The 18,394-nt window shown below is 37.7% G+C and overlaps 5 protein-coding genes across 5 annotated transcripts; 2 read left to right on the forward strand and 3 right to left on the reverse strand.

Annotated features, from left to right (window-relative positions):
• Positions 1–631: 631 nt before the first annotated feature.
• LOC148228767 (protein-L-histidine N-pros-methyltransferase CARNMT1) lies at positions 632–3,013 on the forward strand. Its single transcript, XM_088199433.1, has 8 exons — positions 632–848; positions 958–1,252; positions 1,311–1,426; positions 1,492–1,633; positions 1,713–1,862; positions 1,934–2,085; positions 2,157–2,238; positions 2,314–3,013. The coding sequence occupies exons 1-8, from the start codon at positions 754–756 to the stop codon at positions 2,443–2,445; spliced, it is 1,164 nt and encodes a 387-aa protein (XP_088055559.1). The 5' UTR covers positions 632–753; the 3' UTR covers positions 2,446–3,013.
• Positions 2,573–5,025, reverse strand: LOC148228768 (U-scoloptoxin(01)-Er1a-like). The gene is made up of 3 exons (XM_088199434.1): positions 4,940–5,025; positions 3,449–3,633; positions 2,573–3,171 (listed from the first exon to the last, which is right to left on the reverse strand). The coding sequence occupies exons 1-3, from the start codon at positions 4,968–4,970 to the stop codon at positions 3,037–3,039; spliced, it is 351 nt and encodes a 116-aa protein (XP_088055560.1). The 5' UTR covers positions 4,971–5,025; the 3' UTR covers positions 2,573–3,036.
• Positions 5,026–9,167: 4,142 nt separating this feature from the next.
• LOC148228769 (histone H2A-like) lies at positions 9,168–9,964 on the reverse strand. Its single transcript, XM_088200745.1, has one exon. It carries the CDS (start codon positions 9,915–9,917, stop codon positions 9,543–9,545), a length of 375 nt encoding a protein of 124 aa, XP_088056871.1. The 5' UTR covers positions 9,918–9,964; the 3' UTR covers positions 9,168–9,542.
• Positions 9,965–10,063: 99 nt separating this feature from the next.
• On the forward strand, positions 10,064–10,667 carry LOC148228770 (histone H2B-like). Its single transcript, XM_088200739.1, has one exon. It carries the CDS (start codon positions 10,151–10,153, stop codon positions 10,526–10,528), a length of 378 nt encoding a protein of 125 aa, XP_088056865.1. The 5' UTR covers positions 10,064–10,150; the 3' UTR covers positions 10,529–10,667.
• A 680-nt stretch (positions 10,668–11,347) lies between these two features.
• On the reverse strand, positions 11,348–12,758 carry LOC148228771 (histone H4). Its single transcript, XM_088200746.1, has one exon. It carries the CDS (start codon positions 12,727–12,729, stop codon positions 12,418–12,420), a length of 312 nt encoding a protein of 103 aa, XP_088056872.1. The 5' UTR covers positions 12,730–12,758; the 3' UTR covers positions 11,348–12,417.
• Positions 12,759–18,394: the final 5,636 nt, after the last annotated feature.

Here is an 18,394-nt window from a genome sequence, read left to right on the forward strand (position 1 = left end):
TATTTTTAGCATATTTTAATTTTTTAAAAAACAATTTTATATCGGTTTATCACATTGTTCATTAGCCCTGACCGTGCTCTACGAAATGTGGAGCTAAATTCATCGCTTATCTTATTTATTCATTCGCTTACAAAAAAAACACTGAAGATTCAATAAGATCGCACAAAATTTAATTTATCTACATAACGCTATTGTATATAGCAATTAATATGTGTAGGATCAACTTTTTTTAAATGGAATTTGTTATTCGGATTGATCGGTCAGAATGGCCACAATGTATGAATAAATAAATAGTTAAATAGGCCCTACAATATATTTGTCTCCCCGAAAAAATGAAATTATCACGTTCTTCGCTTTCTACAAATCACTAATCACTAACGTAAATCACAAATATAATTTTTAAATATTTTTGAAACATAATATTTTTAATTAAAATCATATTAACATCTGTTATATTTACAAACATATTTTTTTATATTTATTGACGTATTCTTATATACATATATGTGTTTATTGATTATCTATGATCATAGTTTTTGTTGTTTGAATGTTTCGCTATGCGCAATTTTTGTTTGCGTAATAATTTACGAACCCGTTAATACATGACGTATGGCAATTTAAAAGTTTTTGTGGACATCATTGCTATTATTAAGGCCAATTTGTGATAGCTACATTTTTTGCTGTTAAGACCAAAACTTATCCGATCCAACGATTTGTCAGTGGATCTTTTGACAGTTTTATTATAAACGTATTATGGACCCACAACAAAACGAAGATGTCTTCAACAGTGAAGAAGAAATAGAAAAACGCCATTTTCAATCTGTTCTTTCAGCTTTCTCGCACTACAGGTATGTAAAATTAGTTTATAAACTTTGAGGTTATGCTCTTTGTCTTTTGTTTCTTATCTATTGTGCTACTCATCAAATGTTTATTAATGAACCACTTATTTATTTTTAGAACACAAACAATTTTACGAGTGAATAAGACTGAAAAGTTCATACAAACTTTGCCAGATCGGCATCAAAATCGCTTAGAAAAGTACGTCTCTTACCTATCGAGAATAAAATGGTGCATAGACGAAAATGATTCAATTATCAAGGATATATTGCAAGACGTTGGTGATATGTTTGAAAATATTCCTAGTGAACAACTGTATCCTACGGCCGAACATTCCGTTTGCAAAAATTTAGAAAATGGAGAATCCGATAACAGAATAAATCCAGTCAGACCAAAGCTAGAGGATATTGATAAGGTATAATAAAACTATTATCGTAATATATTTGATATTCTTACTGATACTTGTTTATTAGGTTCAATCAGTACTAAAACAGTTTGTGAGAGATTGGAGTTCATCGGGCAGTCGCGAAAGATTGCAATGCTACCAGCCAATCTTAACGGCTCTTTGCAGCGAATTTCCTAATTCTAAGTAACGACAATATGGTTCATTAATAATAATTTTATGATTACAATTGTTTATTTTTTTTATTTTAGTGGTATAAAAGTATTAGTGCCCGGAGCTGGATTAGGTCGACTCGCTTTTGAGATTGCGATGCGTGGATTTGTGTGCCAAGGCAACGAATTTTCACTTTTCATGCTTTTTGCCAGCAATTTCATTCTTAATAAATGTCATGAAGTAGTTATTTTATATATTATATTATATGAATATGCATTATGTTGATGTGAAAATGTTCATGAATTTGTTTGTGTTAAAGGTTGATCATTACAAAGTATATCCTTGGGTACATCAATTCGTCAATAATCTGTCGTGCGATCATCAGATCCAAGAAGCATATTTTCCAGACGTCGACCCTTCGACACTTGCCGGAGCAGATTTTTCCATGGTGGCTGGAGATTTTTTGAAAGTATAACACTATTTGAAAATTTTATACATCATTGAGAAGCAGCTTTTAATATTTTATGCATATTTTTTAAGGTTTATACTACACATAACGACTGGAATTGTGTAGCAACTTGCTTTTTCATAGATTGTGCACCAAATGTAATTGATTTTGTTGAGACGATATACAATATACTCAAACCAGGTGGCATATGGATCAATTTAGGTCCATTACTGTACCATTATAGGTATTCTTTTTATACAAAAGGCTTATATTTCCATATATAGAAAAATATAATTCTTATTTAAATATTTTCAGTGATATAGCAAACGAGAGTAGCATCGAACCGCCTTTCGATATTCTCTGTGATATTATTACTGACGTGGGATTTGTCATGGAGGTTAAATATATATATTTGTTTTGTTTATGCAATTATGTATTATTATATGTTAAATAACTAACGTGTAAATTTCAGATCGTGAAACCCAGCATGAAGACAAAATACTCACAAAATCCTCAGTCAATGCTTCAATATGAGTATGATTCAGTGTTTTTCGTTTGCCGAAAACCAACATCAAGCATCGGCTCTCCTTTACGTATTTTATAAAATAATTACCAGAGTTATCTCTCTAAGGTCAACATGATCATATTCTATTTTATAATAAGACAACATGGATGACTTGTTTGTTTGTTTATTGAAGTTCAATGTTTCAAGAACTGCAGTTACAAGGCAACGAACTATAAAATATTATTATTTAACATAATCTCTTGCAAGATCTTTTTTATTGCATAATAATCATATCTTTACAAAGACCACGTTAATAGTGGGCTACATATAATTAATTTACTATGATATATAATTAATGTATATTTTTTGTTGTAATATTCTCTATTATTGATAAATATAAACGGTCTTTTATAAGCCTAATTGAGATATTTAGACATCTCTCAAACGCTCATTTTAATTATTATTCATGATACCAAATTTGAAATTAAACACGTTTGTTAGAAATGTATTTAATCACTTAAATAAGTTAATCGTACAGTCGTTAAAATGTTATTAAAGCTCCTTCTGATTAAGTTTCTAAATTAATTTGTTTGTGAAAAGTACTGATAAACTAAATTATCTATAATTATCAGCAAATATGTTTAAGTAATAAATATTTTTCATAAAATCAATTATTTCATTTAACGAATATTATAAATCTTCGTACGGCGATCCACAGCGAACATTGTAAAATTGGTCGCACACTTGAAATTGTTCGTTGAACAGTGTTCCGTTTGTACATAAGTTAGAAGATGTCAGTTTTTCCCTTATGCACAAATGGAAAGCCTAAAATAAAGAATAATATGTCATCTCAGTATTGAATATTAATAAACATCTTTATAATGCCATATACTACATATATATATATATCAGTGGCGTGCCGTCCATAGATGCGGTAGATTCAAAACGCCACCAGCATGAACGGTTGATCGACTATAAACACGACCACATGATTGGCTTAGTCGCTCGCCATCAATCGTTCATGCTGGTAGCGTTTTGAATCTACCGCATATATGGACGGCACACCACTGATATATATATATATAAATATTTTAAATCTCACCTGACAACCTGATTCAATATCAGCAAACAAACGCCAAGGTCTACCGAGACAAGAAAATGATGTTAACGGAACTTTATCATGAATGGGATGCAAGGGCGGATTGTGAGGTAAGTGGAGATCGTGATAGGCGTCGTAGGGCTCATGATACGGTATAATATAATGACCACAAAGAGCAGTGGATATTACTGTAAAAATGAAAGCCAAAATATGTATATTAATAATAAAATCACATTCATTGTCTATATTAATATAAAAGTATTTTACTTTTTACTAATTTAATTATAATAAGAGGTAATTAGTCTAATATGGTGCTATTGGCACCATGTAAAGTAGCATATTTTTTATTTTGGCTTAAACAGTAATTTTCGACGACCATGTTCCAAATATTTTAATTCAATAAAATCGTTAAAATGCATGAATATGAAAAGAAAAGTACAGCAATTGAATTACCTTAAATTTAATATTCTTGATTTAATAAATATGTAGTATAACAAATGTAGTGATGTGGTTTTTTTCTAATAATTTGGTTTTAATATTATTTTAAATGAGCATGCACAAATAAATTAAATTCAATGAAAATAGTTGAAGCACATTTAAAAAGTACGAATATAAAATAGACGTACAGAAATTAATATTAGACACATTTGTCGATTTATCCCGTCACGATTTGTTACATTGCACATTCGTCAATCACGTTTTTCGGTTGCCCAAGAACTAGATGACGCCATTAGATAAAACCGACTATATAAAATAAGAACGTGTCGGTTAATAATATGAATTTAATATAAAAAAAACGAGATTATCTGATATGCGGTAGCATAAAAGAAAAAAACTATAATATATTCACAAGTTTACATTAATCACTAGACGCCATGCAATTAAGCTTATCTGATTTTCTTAACTGGAAATAAATGTGTATGTATTCATTTAAATTGCAATATTTAAATATAAAAAGGATCTGAAAACAATGAAAACAATTTGCAAATGTGATGATTATAGACTGTATTTAGTTGCACACAAAAAATAATTTACTTTTTTTATAATTAGTCGCACACAATCCAAAAGTAAATTTGAATAATTTCACAAAAATACTTTGATATTAGATAATTTTGAAAATAAAAATTAAAACGTTCTGTTTAGCGTGTTGTAAAATGTACGTATATCATTATCTAATAATTCGAAAAGAAATATAAAGCACTTTCAAAAAATAAAAATACTTTATAAGAACATGCATCTTTACTGTATTAATAAAATAAAATAAATTGATAATACTGTAGACAAGGAATGTGATTTATTGCCTTGCAAAAAATAAACGTTCATTATGTTACTATTGACCCGCTTCTGGTCTTTTTTAATGACTAGCCACAAATTTGTGTCAACACTTGTACCATTACCGTGTTAATTCATATCTATATTTATTTGGTTGCAACTGTATTCATTGTTTATGAATTGTTGATAAAATTAATGGCGATTTAAATGCAATACTCTTACTTGACAATGTTATAATATGGACAAATCCCATGTTGATAACTTTACAAATTAAAATATGAATTCAATCGTAACACCGCAGCACAATTGACCACCTGTAAAGAACTGACCGATTGATGGTCATTCCTATTAGGTAGCAATAGTTCCTTTCTCCAGTGGACCAGTCACTATGGTGAGGGTAAAGATGGATTAATAGCGTGCGTGTATCTATCTGCGTACATTTTCTGATTCATTAAAAATTAAATTAATCTAACAGTTGTCAACCTTGATACGTCTCCATGTTGGACTGAATCGATTGATAACACTCCAAAATATTTGGAACGCGAGAATGTCCTTCTAGAAAATATTTATTTACTCTATCTTATAAACTGTACCTATACCCATACCTAGAACCTAGATAAATTCCTGGAAAATTGACCTTTAAGCGAAAAAAAAAATTTTGTATTAATACATTTGGTATGTTTTGTATTAATACATTAACATAAGTTGAGGCGAAATGCTTTATGTGTATTTTTGAGAACACAATTACTTCCGTGGTTATCGTACTGGCATTCTAAAGATAGATCTTGTAAATAACTAAGTTCGATAACCAGTTTTAACAGCCATTTATTTTAAAAATAAATCTGTTTATTTTATTTAAAAAGGAAAAAAATGTTTTTTTTTACGTTTTTTTCCTTCAGTGGGATATAACGAAATTTGAGGACACGGTAACTGTCGTGGTTTTAATCAAGTTTTTTAGCCAGTCTAATCCGCCGTCTTGTTTCAATAAAGGGGCTATTAAGAAAAAATAAAAAAATAATCATAAATAAACATCTTAAAATGAATATTAACCGTTAAAAATATATTAATCTTTACACATTTTTCCATAGATCTACATAAATCTACATACCTACTGCGTTTACTTTAATCCTATTTTTTTTTTATAACTTTAATACGCTTTCACAGCAGTCGCATGTACAGTCCGCCCAAGATATGAACGCTCATCGTCACAGTATTGGTGAGAAAATATAATAAGGTAATTTTTACTTTTTTAATTTAAATTGTTGAGGAAAGTGTAAAACATCACTTTCTTACTTATTTTGTTTATTTATATACATATTTAACTCAAAAACATGAAAGCAGTTATGGAATCACTCTCCAGGTTGAATATCTGTTTAACAGCTTAACGACCGGTATTTATTTGCCGAACTTTGCTTGATGGCCGGGCGATTTCACTGAAAAATAGCCAACAATTACATTTTTCACTAAATTTCCTATCACTTGTAAACCAATTAAGATATTGAATTCAAATTTTATATGTAGCTTCCTTATGATTTTTCGCATAAATATCTGTCAAGTACGTCATTTAACCAGTGTTTCTAAGCCTGTAGGTCCAATTTGTTTGAAATAATAGTTTCGAAAACAAATTTATATCATTGGCAAACATCTTACAAATACAAAGTAAGTGAGACTCTTCAATAGATTAGTATTAATTACCTGATTTTTTATCACTTTTTAAATTTAAAAATAAAAATTTTGATTTGTTATTTCAGGGCCACCGTGTCTAACCATTTCCATGCCCATACTCACGAAATGAATTTACGGTACACTTCACTAAAAATATTTTGCTTATTGCACTTAAATAAATTAAAAGTAACATGTATGCTTTCAATATATTTTATATTCATCGTTTTCATTCTTTCCATAACAATAATTTGGTATTATATAGGTGATATAAACTAAAAACTAAACATAAATTCTCAGAACAGTTTCTTTCTAATTATATTGTATGCTTTGAGCGAAGACCAACACCCATTTCTAAAAGGTTCATTATTGACAAGTTACTACTCTAATCTTAGGAAAGATATTTTCTACTTAATTTTGTATTGGTTATTTACATGAAACACAAGTTAGATCAGCCCACAATATTCGCATACACTACAAGGTATCACAAAAATATTATGATAATATTTTATTTAAGAAATTATTATTAAAAAAAATAGTTTACGATTTTATCTAATGTTATTGTTAATTTATTATTCTTAATCTTATAACACATCTAAGCACTATATTTTTTACCAGCTTAACGCCCGGTGTTTTTTGCCGAACTTTCCTTGGTGGCCGGGAGATTTCGCGGAATAAGAGCAAAAAATTACCTTTTTTAGTAAATTCCCTATAACTTGTAAACCAAATAATATATTTTATCGAAATTTAATTTGTAGCTTCCTTATGATTTTTTGCATAAATATATTGTAATTACGTCATTTAACCAGTGTTTCTAAATCTGTGGGCCGCATAATTAAGTGATATAACGAAAATAAACTTGTTTACAAATATAATATTAAATATTTACTATAAATTACAATCAATGTTATTCTAAACGGGTAAATCGCCACTACCTGTCCCGTCTTATCAGCTTACCTCGTGCATACCTTTTAAGAATTCATCTATTAGGGTATATCAGGGGTTCCCAACCTTTTTGTATCCTAGAGCGCATTTTACAATATCGGTAGGGCGGCGGGCACCACCTGACTCGTCGAAGATTCCTTTTTTTCCACTTACAGGAGCTATAATCGGAAAAAAGTCGGCGATCTCGGCCGATTTCAGTTGTAGCTTCGGTTCGGACAACTTCGAGAGAGTGTAGTAGAAGCTTAACAAATAATTAAAAATAATTTAAATTTTTAATTAGTGTTTGGGAAAAAAATTCTATTGTGGTCGAATAGTGGCGGGCGCACACAAATCGGTCCGCGAGCGCCATGGCGCCCGCGGGCACGGGGTTGGGAACCCCTGGGGTATATGATACTTTTTTTATTGTGGAATTACCAAATTCGGGAATTCCACACAGATAAAAAAAAATTCATTTTATAATCGAAGTAATACAGTCTCCTCTAAACTATCGGTCGAAACGTATCGCGAAAATTGCTCTTCTCTCTGTGATCTTTTGTGATTTAAATTTTTTATTTTCAATCACGGCAAAATGGACGAAAGAAATTAAACCTTTTTGGAAAATTTGGAAAACGCGTTGTTCAACGCCCCCAGTGATTGTGAACATAGTGATATGTGCGAAAGTAATTATAATTCAAGTGTACGTAAACATAGACCGCGTGTGACAAATTTGCACTCATCCAGTTCATTTTCTTCATAATGACGAATGTTTTTACACGTATCACTCAGTGTAATTATGAAAATAAATGTGTTCGAGACAATTGTACGCAGAAAATGGACGCCGAAAAATTTAGTGAGTGCAAATTATTATTTATTATAAATGGATATTTTTTATAAATCGTTTATACAAAATATTTTAGAAACATTTAAACATACATGTTATTAATTTAATTATCACATTTTTAAGCTAATGTGGTGTTCAAAAAAAAATCGTGCACTAATCAACGTTGTCAAATTTCAAAAATTCCTTTAATGATAATTTAACTATTTTTGTAAATACGCAATTCACTGTTTTTATTATTATTAACTAACTTTTACTATAAATTATCACTTATTATTAACAACAACAATAAATAAAAATATAATATTCCACAATGCAAAAAATATGGTCACTGTAAGTGGGAGCGGCTTGGAGAACCGTTACCAAACAACACACTACCCAAAAAATATTAGAATATAACAAACTAAAATGCCCCAAATAGGCGACGACTCGTTGCAGTGCGACGCAGTGGGATAAAACGACTCTTTTTACGAAAAATTAAAGTAAAATATAATTTATTTTATATTATGTAGAAATAGTATACTACCATCTCGCATTATAATATAGGGGGTAAGCTGTATTGTATCATAGTGTATTTTTAATAATAGAATACGCATAACGCAGGACGCATGGGCGAGTCCTCGGCCGCTACAGAGGTTCTCTCAGGACTCGTGGGTGAGTCCTCGGTCGTTAAGCTGTTAATATAATATTTTTTAAAATACCAATAGAATATTACTGGAATTGTTTTATTGATTATAAAATTACACAACATGACAATAATTTATAATAAAAATATAACATATTATAATTTTTAATTAAATTTCCAACTATGGTCACCCTACCCGTAAAACAGCCCTGATTTAGTATTAGTAACGTTCTCCTATCGGTGTAAACAAATTCGCAGAAAACTGTTCTAGTTCAGGGGCAGCCAACCCAAATGATCTTGCGGGCTACATATAAAATTATGTCCCCATGTTAATATTAGATTTAGATACACTATAGACATTTTTTTGGAGTGAACAATTGAAACATAGCGAGTTATTATTATTGTGTTTACTATTATTCTTACATGTAAACATAAATATAATAATAATACTACTGAGCGTACATTGTAAAGAATCTCGCGGTCCGGAAAAATGTTCAAGGCGGGCCCGCAGGTTGGCCACCCCTGTTCTAGTTATTATAGAATATTTCCTACTAACAACTTGTAAATATAATAATCTTGCTCCGACTTATTCTCGCTACTTTGTTACGAACAATCAGCGAAGGCTTTTTTGAATTTTATTATCAAAGTAGTAAGAAGCTTCATTTTAAGCGGTGGTTGTGAACCTACAAATATGTAGCAGAAACCTAAATAACCGATTTAATAAATTGGCGGCCCTTAAAAGGGCCTTTTGTCAGTGAATAGTATAAGATATCCATTTAAGCCTTTTTCTCGGTCTTCTTGGGTAAGAGAACGGCTTGAATGTTGGGCAGTACTCCTCCTTGAGCGATGGTGACTCCGGAGAGAAGTTTGTTTAACTCCTCGTCGTTTCGGATGGCCAGTTGGAGATGTCTGGGGATGATCCTAGTTTTTTTGTTGTCGCGAGCTGCGTTGCCGGCCAACTCGAGGACTTCAGCGGCCAGATATTCCATGACGGCGGCCAAGTAGACGGGAGCACCGGCGCCGACCCTCTCGGCGTAGTTTCCCTTCCTCAAGAGACGATGGATACGTCCCACGGGGAATTGGAGTCCAGCGCGGCTGGAACGGGACTTCGCCTTTCCCTTGACTTTGCCACCTTTACCGCGACCGGACATGTTGAGTGATGAATTAAACGAACACGACCGCAGAAGAACGGAAGAGCGAGTGTAAATTTTTGCGGTTGACGGGCTGTATATTTATACCAGTCGCGGTACGTGCCGCTTTTCCCCACCACTCTACCGATGCCAACGTCCCCTACTTGCGCTGCGTTTATCCGATAGTAAACTCTACCAGTCTTTTCAAATTTTCACCCACCCGTTCCGACTGAGCTTTGCAGCAGAGTCCGATCATGGCACCGAAAACCAGCGGGAAGGCAGCGAAGAAGTCCGGCAAGGCTCAGAAAAACATCACCAAGACCGACAAGAAGAAGAACAAAAGGAAGAAGAGGAAGGAAAGTTACGCCATCTACATTTACAAGGTGCTGAAGCAAGTCCACCCCGACACCGGCATTTCCTCGAAAGCGATGAGCATCATGAACAGCTTCGTCAACGATCTGTTCGAACGAATCGCGGCCGAATCCTCTCGCCTGGCTCACTACAACAAGCGTTCCACCATCACCAGCAGGGAGATCCAGACTGCCGTCAGGCTCTTGCTGCCCGGTGAATTGGCCAAACACGCCGTCAGTGAAGGCACCAAAGCAGTCACTAAATACACCAGCTCCAAGTAAACAGATCCTTCACGTACACCAAACGGCCCTTTTCAGGGCCAACGAATCTTTTTTTCGGTTTTGTTTGATATCCTGCTAATTATGTTTTTCACCAATGACTACTTTCACTATAATATCCTATTACCCTTTGTCATCAATCTATAAAACACCACTTATTTGCTATTTTTAATTATTGAGGAATCCTCGTCACCTGCGTTAACTTTGTAAGCCGAAAGGAAAGCATAAATAACACTTACAAATCTAACGGTTTATATTTTGTATAATAATGTTAAAACAGTCGGACTGTGACCAAAACTAATGTTACACAATACCCAATTTCACACACCAGATTTTTGGACGAAATTTAATATCGATTGTTGGAAAATCCTATACCAAATGGGCAAAATGGAGAGCGACTTTACTTATTTTTATTTGTTTCATATAGTAATTATTAATTATTGTATGGCAGCGCTGTCCATTTTTTATTTTGTAATTGGTAATTGAAATTGAAAACTCAGTTATTATCACTTATCAAGTTATTTTAATTACACGAAGAAAACAAATCCAACAGTATTATATTGTTACTTATCATAAACAAAAATACTCAGAATCTTACAAAATGAATAAAATAAAATATTTAAAAAAAAAAGTTCTTCGTGGCCCACTAGTTGGACAGCACTGCTGTTTATTAAAAAATATGTATACATTAACACTTTACCTACCGCTCACACCAATTGGCGTCCTGAGTGTGCCGAAAGTTAAACACCGCAGACGCCAATTGGCGTCCTGTGTATGTGATCGCTTCCATGTCAAATTAAAAATACATGTTTAGTGTTTTATTTTTTTTAAGAGATGACTAAATAAATGTATGAATTTTCTTTTTATTTTAATTATATTTAGACAAATGCGAAGGTTTTATAAATATATTTTGTATTTCTTTCATCCGGCAGTTTGACTACCAGAAAAACTTATGTATCTTTTGATACGGTCCGAATATTTTAATGAATTTTTCTAGACATATTATAAATGTATCAATGCATCAATTCAAGTCATTATTAAGTGGCTCTCAACGTGTGTTTCGCCGGAAATAGAAATGAATTAATACATTTCCTTATTATTAGATTTTAAAGTCAAAATGATATATTTTTAACTCCCGTAGCATTTATCCTTCTCAAAAAACTTCATAACGTTTTTTTAGTTCTTGCGGCAACTGTCCGTTATCCATAAAATTTTAGAGATGACCATTTTATTTTTAGTGTCTCTGATATTTTCAAAATCTGGTCGCCTTAATTTAATACAATTTAAAACGTGACTGTACATTGTAGGTAATAAAACGATAACACGAGAGCAACGATTGTTTTAAATTCGTTTAGGTTGCGTACCAAAAAAATGTCTTAATTTAATAAACGGTGAACGGACTGTCGCTATTATGTAATTATGTTTATATCTATCACCATTCATTGATATATTTAGGTAACCAAATCAGCAGCTTTCATAAATAGAATTATCCATATACTTTCGATTTTTAAATCAAAAATACTTTTTTCACGTCAAATTTTTTTTAACCCGGAAAAAATTATTTAAAAAATAGTGCATAAATATCTCATATCAATTAGGTGTATTTTTTTCGCTTCGTCCTAAAATTTATAATGCATTCAAAGAATTTCGGTTTGAGGATACGGTACATACAAAGACCGATAGGTAGTAAAAATCTATCTAAAAATAATATTTATCGAATCACTCGCCTCTTAATAGTATCAAACCAGATTTTAAGGGTTAATAAAAGGTATAACAATTATTTGAAAGGTGCGTAAATAAATTTGTTGAATGCAAGATTAATTCTTAACCGAAAATAAAAAATTGGCGGCCCTGAAAAGGGCCTTTTTCGAAAAGTCAGCGATGCGAGATGATTAGCCTCCGAATCCGTATAGAGTACGTCCTTGTCTTTTCAAAGCATAGACGACATCCATGGCGGTGACGGTCTTCCTCTTGGCGTGCTCGGTGTAGGTGACGGCGTCCCTGATGACGTTTTCTAGGAAAACCTTCAACACGCCTCTGGTCTCCTCGTATATCAGACCGGAGATACGCTTGACTCCCCCTCTGCGAGCCAGACGACGGATGGCGGGCTTGGTGATACCCTGGATGTTGTCCCTCAACACCTTCCTGTGACGCTTAGCTCCTCCTTTCCCCAATCCCTTTCCTCCCTTTCCGCGACCAGTCATCTTTGAAAGTATAAAGTCCAACCACACGAAACGAGCGACGGAAGAGAAGTGAGAAAATTTTTCAAGACACCGCCTTATATACAAACGCAATATTGTGGGCGGAGCTAAAACATGCGCGTGGTGGGGGTTATAGTTTAATTTTAGTTATGAAAACAAAGCTGTTAGTTTTTCGTTTAAATAAATTAACGCGCATATATCCAGAGTTATTTTATTTTTAATTACGAATAATGTTTTTTTTTTGTAAAATAATAACCTTTCAGCCATTTTTTTTTTTTTTTGTATATCGTTTATTTAATAGGATAATTAAATTTACATTTTATTTATGATTTTGACCCGTGACTGTCACGGGTGATTTTGGTGGGAGCTTAAAAAAAAAAAAAAGTCAACTCGAATTTTTTATTTATTCATTCAAAAATGTCCGAGATGACCTGTTGCATACTATTTCTCTGGAATTGCTAAATAATTTGCCACTCAACCGGAAACATCGACGGCGATTTCAATTCCGGGACAATCTCGGTCAATCAGGGACTGTTGGCAACCCTACTAACAATACATAAACATTTATTTTAAAACCGAAAAAAAAAAAAAAAAAAAAACGTAAATATTCTGGAAAATATTTAAAATAAATAAAATATGTAAACTATATACTATTAGAATTAGGTAGTTAATAGTAAAATAAAGTAAACCCAAAATTTTGAAACGACGCTTTGCCGTTGAGTACGACCCCCACTCTCCGTAAAATAGTCAAAAGAACACGCTTACTATAAAAGCGGGCCGTTTCTCTCGAAATTTCAATTGGCTCGCCGTTGCTCGCGCTGTACGTACGTATCGCGCGGACGCTCTCGACCAGCCAGCTCACGGACACTGACGCGTTCGGACAAGTTCGGACGCGTGGTGACTTGCAGCGACCCGCGGTCTTCAAGGCCGCAAACAAATTGATCTGTGACCGCGCTTGGCGTGGTCACGACAATTCAAAAGGCCCTTCTCAGGGCCACCTTCGCCTTCGTCATGGACGAACAGACTCTTCCTCCCTCCCCTTCCTCGGAGGCGGAAAACTTAAGGAGGATTATCAAGGAGATGGAGGATCGCCACAACCTCCAAATGGAGCAACAACACCAGCAGCAGAAAATGCTGATTAAGCAGCTGACCGAGCTAACGAAGATCAACATGGCTTTACAGTCAAAAATTGATCTTATCCTGACTGGATCAGCACAAGCACAACCAGCAAGCGAAGTGTCTGACATGGACACAGAGGAGGCCTCGACCGACACGAGGAAGCCGAGACGGAAGAGGAAGAAGGCTGCAACGTCGATCAGCCCTCTGACTACAACCAGCCCACCGACGACAACCAGCCCACCGACGACGACCAGCCCACCGACGACGACCAGCCCACCGACGACGACCAGCCCACAGACGACCAGTCCACCGATGGACGACGGCTTCACCACGGTGACCAGAAAGAGACGTGCTGTCAGAATTTCCGACAGCGAGTCCGATTCAGATGGTCCCGAGGACAACTCAGAGGACTCACAAAAAGCCAAGCCAGCTGCGAAGATCCCGCCGATTTATCTCCGCTCCGGTGACAACTTCTATAAGTTGATGGACGACCTGAGACGCATGGCCATCCCTCTCTCGACAGCCAAGCAGACCAAAGACGGAATCCGGATCCAACTAACGTCCTCCGACCACTTCAGGGTGGTAACAAGGACGTTAACCAAAAAAGGGGTCCAATTTCATACATTCGCACTCCAGGAGGACAAATCACTCAAGGTTGTCCTCCGTGGAGTGCCCACAGGTATAGAATGTTCCGACATTATGAAGTCGTTAAAATCAGACAACTATCCGATTATTTCTGTCCACAGGATGAAATCCCGCGGAAAGGACATCCCGCTCGTGCTTGCACAGGCAGAGCGCACCGTCCAAGGAAAAGAACTTTTTAAGATCACACACCTCAACGGACTCAGCGTGAGAGCTGAGGAGCTCAAGAGACGACCGGGACAGCTCTCCCAGTGCCACCGCTGCCAAAAATTCGGACATGGAGCAAGAAATTGCAACCTGTCACCGGCCTGCGTCAAATGCGCAGGGCAGCACCATACACGCGACTGCAAGAAGAACGCCGATCAGCCTCCAACTTGCGCGAACTGCGGGGGAAGCCACCCGGCGAGCTATAGGATGTGTCCTAAAGCTCCCACGGCTGCGTCCTCCTACGCCAAAGCGGCCGCAGGAAGCAAACCGGCTGTCGCACCCACTCCCGTTCCTCAGCCGCAGCCTGTCCCACTCCCATCCAATCTTCCCACTCCAAACTTTCCCCCCCCTCAACCTGCCCCTGGACCGTTCACTACGGCGGACATGCAGACCTTCATCCAAAAAACAATGATGGCCATGATCCCGATGATGGCAGAAATGATTAAAATCCGCAATTAATGCTTTCTTCTCTCGTTTCAGGTACCCAACTCAGAACGGCATACTGGAATGCCAACGGACTACAGAATAAGCGTAACGAGCTCGCAGTGTTCGCTCAAACCCATGGACTGGAAGCGATCCTAGTGAACGAGACGCACTTGCGTCCGGGCTACTGGGCTAAGATTGCAAACTACACGCTGCACAGAGACGACCGAAAGGACAGGAAAGGAGGAGGCACGGCCATTTACGTGTCGAGAACCGTCCAACACTACAAAGAACCCACTCCACCGCTCCGTCATTCCGAGGCGACGATAGTCATAATCAAACTGTCGGACGACCGAAAAATCCGGCTCATATCCTTTTACAACCCCCCCAACAAAACCCTCCTGGGCGTAGATCTCGACTCGCTTCTGGCATCAGACATCCCGACCATCATCGCAGGCGACTTCAATTCCAAACACACAGCGTGGTATTCACACAGTAGCAACAAAAACGGCATAATACTAAACACTTATCTTACCCACAGGACAAACCCGACCCACGTCGACGCACCCGCTACGCCAACGTTCCGAAGCATGATCCCTCCGCACCGGACGGACGTCCTCGACATAGCGCTTTTCCAAAACGTCCACTACTCCTACTTGCTGACAAACCTAGACGAGCTCTCATCCGATCACAACCCCGTGCTCCTAATCCTGAAAACGACACATCACCCCCTGCCGGTCATCGCCAGAAATCGCATCGACTGGAAGAAGTTTCAGAAGACGGCAAACGACTTCCTGACGCTTCCCGTATGTTTAGCGACGTGCGACGGGCTGGATGCAGCTGCAAATAAATTCACCACGGAAATTCGCAAGGCGCTGGAGTCCAACTCCTCTCCCTACGACCCCGAACTGACCCCTCCCATTCCCTTGAGCATCCGGCGGGTCATACGAAACAGGAACAAAGCAAGAAAGCGATGGCAAAAGTTCTGCAACCCCTCGGACAAGGCGGAGTTGAACCGACTGGACCGAGAGGTAAAATCTACCCTGGCGGAACTCCGAAACAGCCAATGGAAGGAAAAAATCCAGTCACTGGCCACCGACGATGGATCACTGTGGAAAATGGCCAAGGCGCTACGCAACAAATCGACCAACGTACCACCGATCAAGAGATCCGACGGAAGTATCGCTGTCACCCCGGAAGACAAAGCGGAAGCTTTCGCAGACGGTTTGCAGTCCCAATTCACCCCCACAATTATTAACATCGATCCTCTGTTCGTGGACAGGATAGAAAACGAAGTGCTCCACGAGATGTCAACACCACCGAGCGACCGCATCAGACACACGAGCCCACTGGAAATAGAAGACATCATTTCACACATGAGAGCCAATAAAGCACCAGGCCCGGATGAAATAAAACCGAAAGCGCTACAACTCCTACCGGAGAGGGGGTATCTGATTATTTCGATTCTGATAAACTCGTGTCTAAGACTCAGACATTTCCCCACAGGCTGGAAGACGGCGACCGTCATATTGATAAGAAAGCCCAACACGGGAGGCACCAAACCGGAAGACTACAGACCCATTAGCCTACTGTCGACAATTGGAAAAGTGTGCGAAAGAGTCATCGAAAGAAGGCTCAAAGAGGACATTGCTGAGAAAAACATCATTCCAGATGAACAACATGGATTCAGGCCGCAGCACTCCTCTGTACACCAGCTGATGAGAGTCGTCGAGTACATCAACTCCGGCTTCTCACTCAAGCTCTCGACGGGGGCGATCTTCCTGGACATTGCGAAAGCCTTCGACAGGGTTTGGCATGACGGCTTGCTTCACAAATTAATCAATCAAAATGTCTCTTCTTCTCTTTGCAGGTTACTCTCGTCTTACCTGCGGGACAGGAAGTTCAGTGTCAAAAACGAGAACACAATATCAGCGATACGGCCAATAGCTGCAGGAGTCCCCCAAGGCTCCATACTAGGACCACTCCTGTATACTTTATACACATCGGACTTACCGAAACCGGTCGACAGGAGGGCCAGAATAGCGCTGTACGCGGACGACACAGCTATCCTTTTTCAATCTAGAAGCCCACAGCTCATAGTGGAGAGGCTCCAGAACTACATCGATGAGCTGGAAGCATGGTTCAGCAAATGGAGGATCACCGTGAACCCAAAGAAGAGTGCTGCGGTTCTATTTTCCAAAAGCGTATCCAAAAAGACGCCGGGCAATGTGACAATGTGCGGCACGGCCGTTCCCTGGACCGACGAGACTAGGTATCTCGGGCTCACGTTAGACAAACGACTGCGCTGGAAACCGCACATAGAAAACATCAGGAGCAAAACTTTGGCGGGGGTCTCCGCCCTCCAACCTCTGGTAGGAAGGAGGTCGAGGCTCTCACTGAAGAACAAGCTCCTGATATACAAAATGATCATCCGGCCCGTGATGACTTACGCTGCTCCGGTCTGGGGATACGCTCGGAGCTGCTACTTGAAAAGGCTCCAGATAGTCCAAAACAGAGTCCTCAGACAGGCCACCGACGCGCCCTGGTTTGTGAGAAACTCCGACATCCACAAAGACACGGACATGGAACAAATCATGGAGTATATACAGAAACTGTCGGAAAAATTTTTTAAGTCACTGCCACAAAACCCCAACAGCACTATCAACAACCTCTGTAGATCGGGGGACCCTTACGGAAATCCACATCCGCTGGACATCTTAAAATTTAAAACATAAACCTCTATTCGCATGAATAGTGTTGGCCCTAGCCGCGCTGTGCGCGGCTGGGGCCATCATTGTTCGTTATTAATTAATCATTACTTTTGACACATTAACAACATAAATTCCGACAGGGAGATAGAGCACAAATGCAGGGACTCCCACAACACAAAAACTTTGACTTTGGCGAGACACACACATTCAAAAAGAGACTCGAGCACTCGATTCGAGATCAGACAGTCTACTTCAAAGACGATCATGACACCCACTCCGACAAAACTCGACAGCCTCAAAGACTTCCAGACGCTCATCAACCGCCTGGAAAAAACAATTGAAAGACAGGATCGCAAAATTAAAGAACTTTCCACCCAACTTGCCGCCGCCATCAAAGCAAGAGGACCAAGAAAACGGAAAAAACCAAAAAAGACCGACCTGATTCAAGAAGGAGAATCCTCAACTTCATCCGAAGAAATGGATCTTGAGGAATCACAACCGCCCGCCGAAACGCCACAACCGCCCGCCGAAACGCCAAGACCGCCCGCCGAAACGCCAAGACCGCC

Source organism: Plectrocnemia conspersa, unplaced genomic scaffold (genome assembly GCF_051122295.1).
Source record: "Plectrocnemia conspersa isolate PC_06_02 unplaced genomic scaffold, ASM5112229v1 ptg000012l, whole genome shotgun sequence".
Taxonomy (NCBI): domain Eukaryota; kingdom Metazoa; phylum Arthropoda; class Insecta; order Trichoptera; family Polycentropodidae; genus Plectrocnemia; species Plectrocnemia conspersa.

Bases quoted from the DNA above. Each gene is read 5' to 3' on its own strand.
- LOC148228768 (XM_088199434.1), bottom strand. From the start codon at position 4,970: ATGGGATTTGTCCATATTATAACATTGTCAA. The intron at 3,634-4,939 runs GTAAGAGTATTG...TCATTTTTACAG, and splicing joins CCATATTATAACATTGTCAA to TAATATCCACTGCTCTTTGT. The intron at 3,172-3,448 runs GTGAGATTTAAA...TCTTTATTTTAG, and splicing joins ATATTGAATCAGGTTGTCAG to GCTTTCCATTTGTGCATAAG.
- LOC148228770 (XM_088200739.1), top strand. From the start codon at position 10,151: ATGGCACCGAAAACCAGCGGGAAGGCAGCGAAGAAGTCCGGCAAGGCT.
- LOC148228767 (XM_088199433.1), top strand. From the start codon at position 754: ATGGACCCACAACAAAACGAAGATGTCTTCAACAGTGAAGAAGAAATA. The intron at 1,634-1,712 runs GTAGTTATTTTA...TTTGTGTTAAAG, and splicing joins TTCTTAATAAATGTCATGAA to GTTGATCATTACAAAGTATA. The intron at 2,086-2,156 runs GTATTCTTTTTA...AAATATTTTCAG, and splicing joins CCATTACTGTACCATTATAG to TGATATAGCAAACGAGAGTA.
- LOC148228769 (XM_088200745.1), bottom strand. From the start codon at position 9,917: ATGTCCGGTCGCGGTAAAGGTGGCAAAGTCAAGGGAAAGGCGAAGTCC.
- LOC148228771 (XM_088200746.1), bottom strand. From the start codon at position 12,729: ATGACTGGTCGCGGAAAGGGAGGAAAGGGATTGGGGAAAGGAGGAGCT.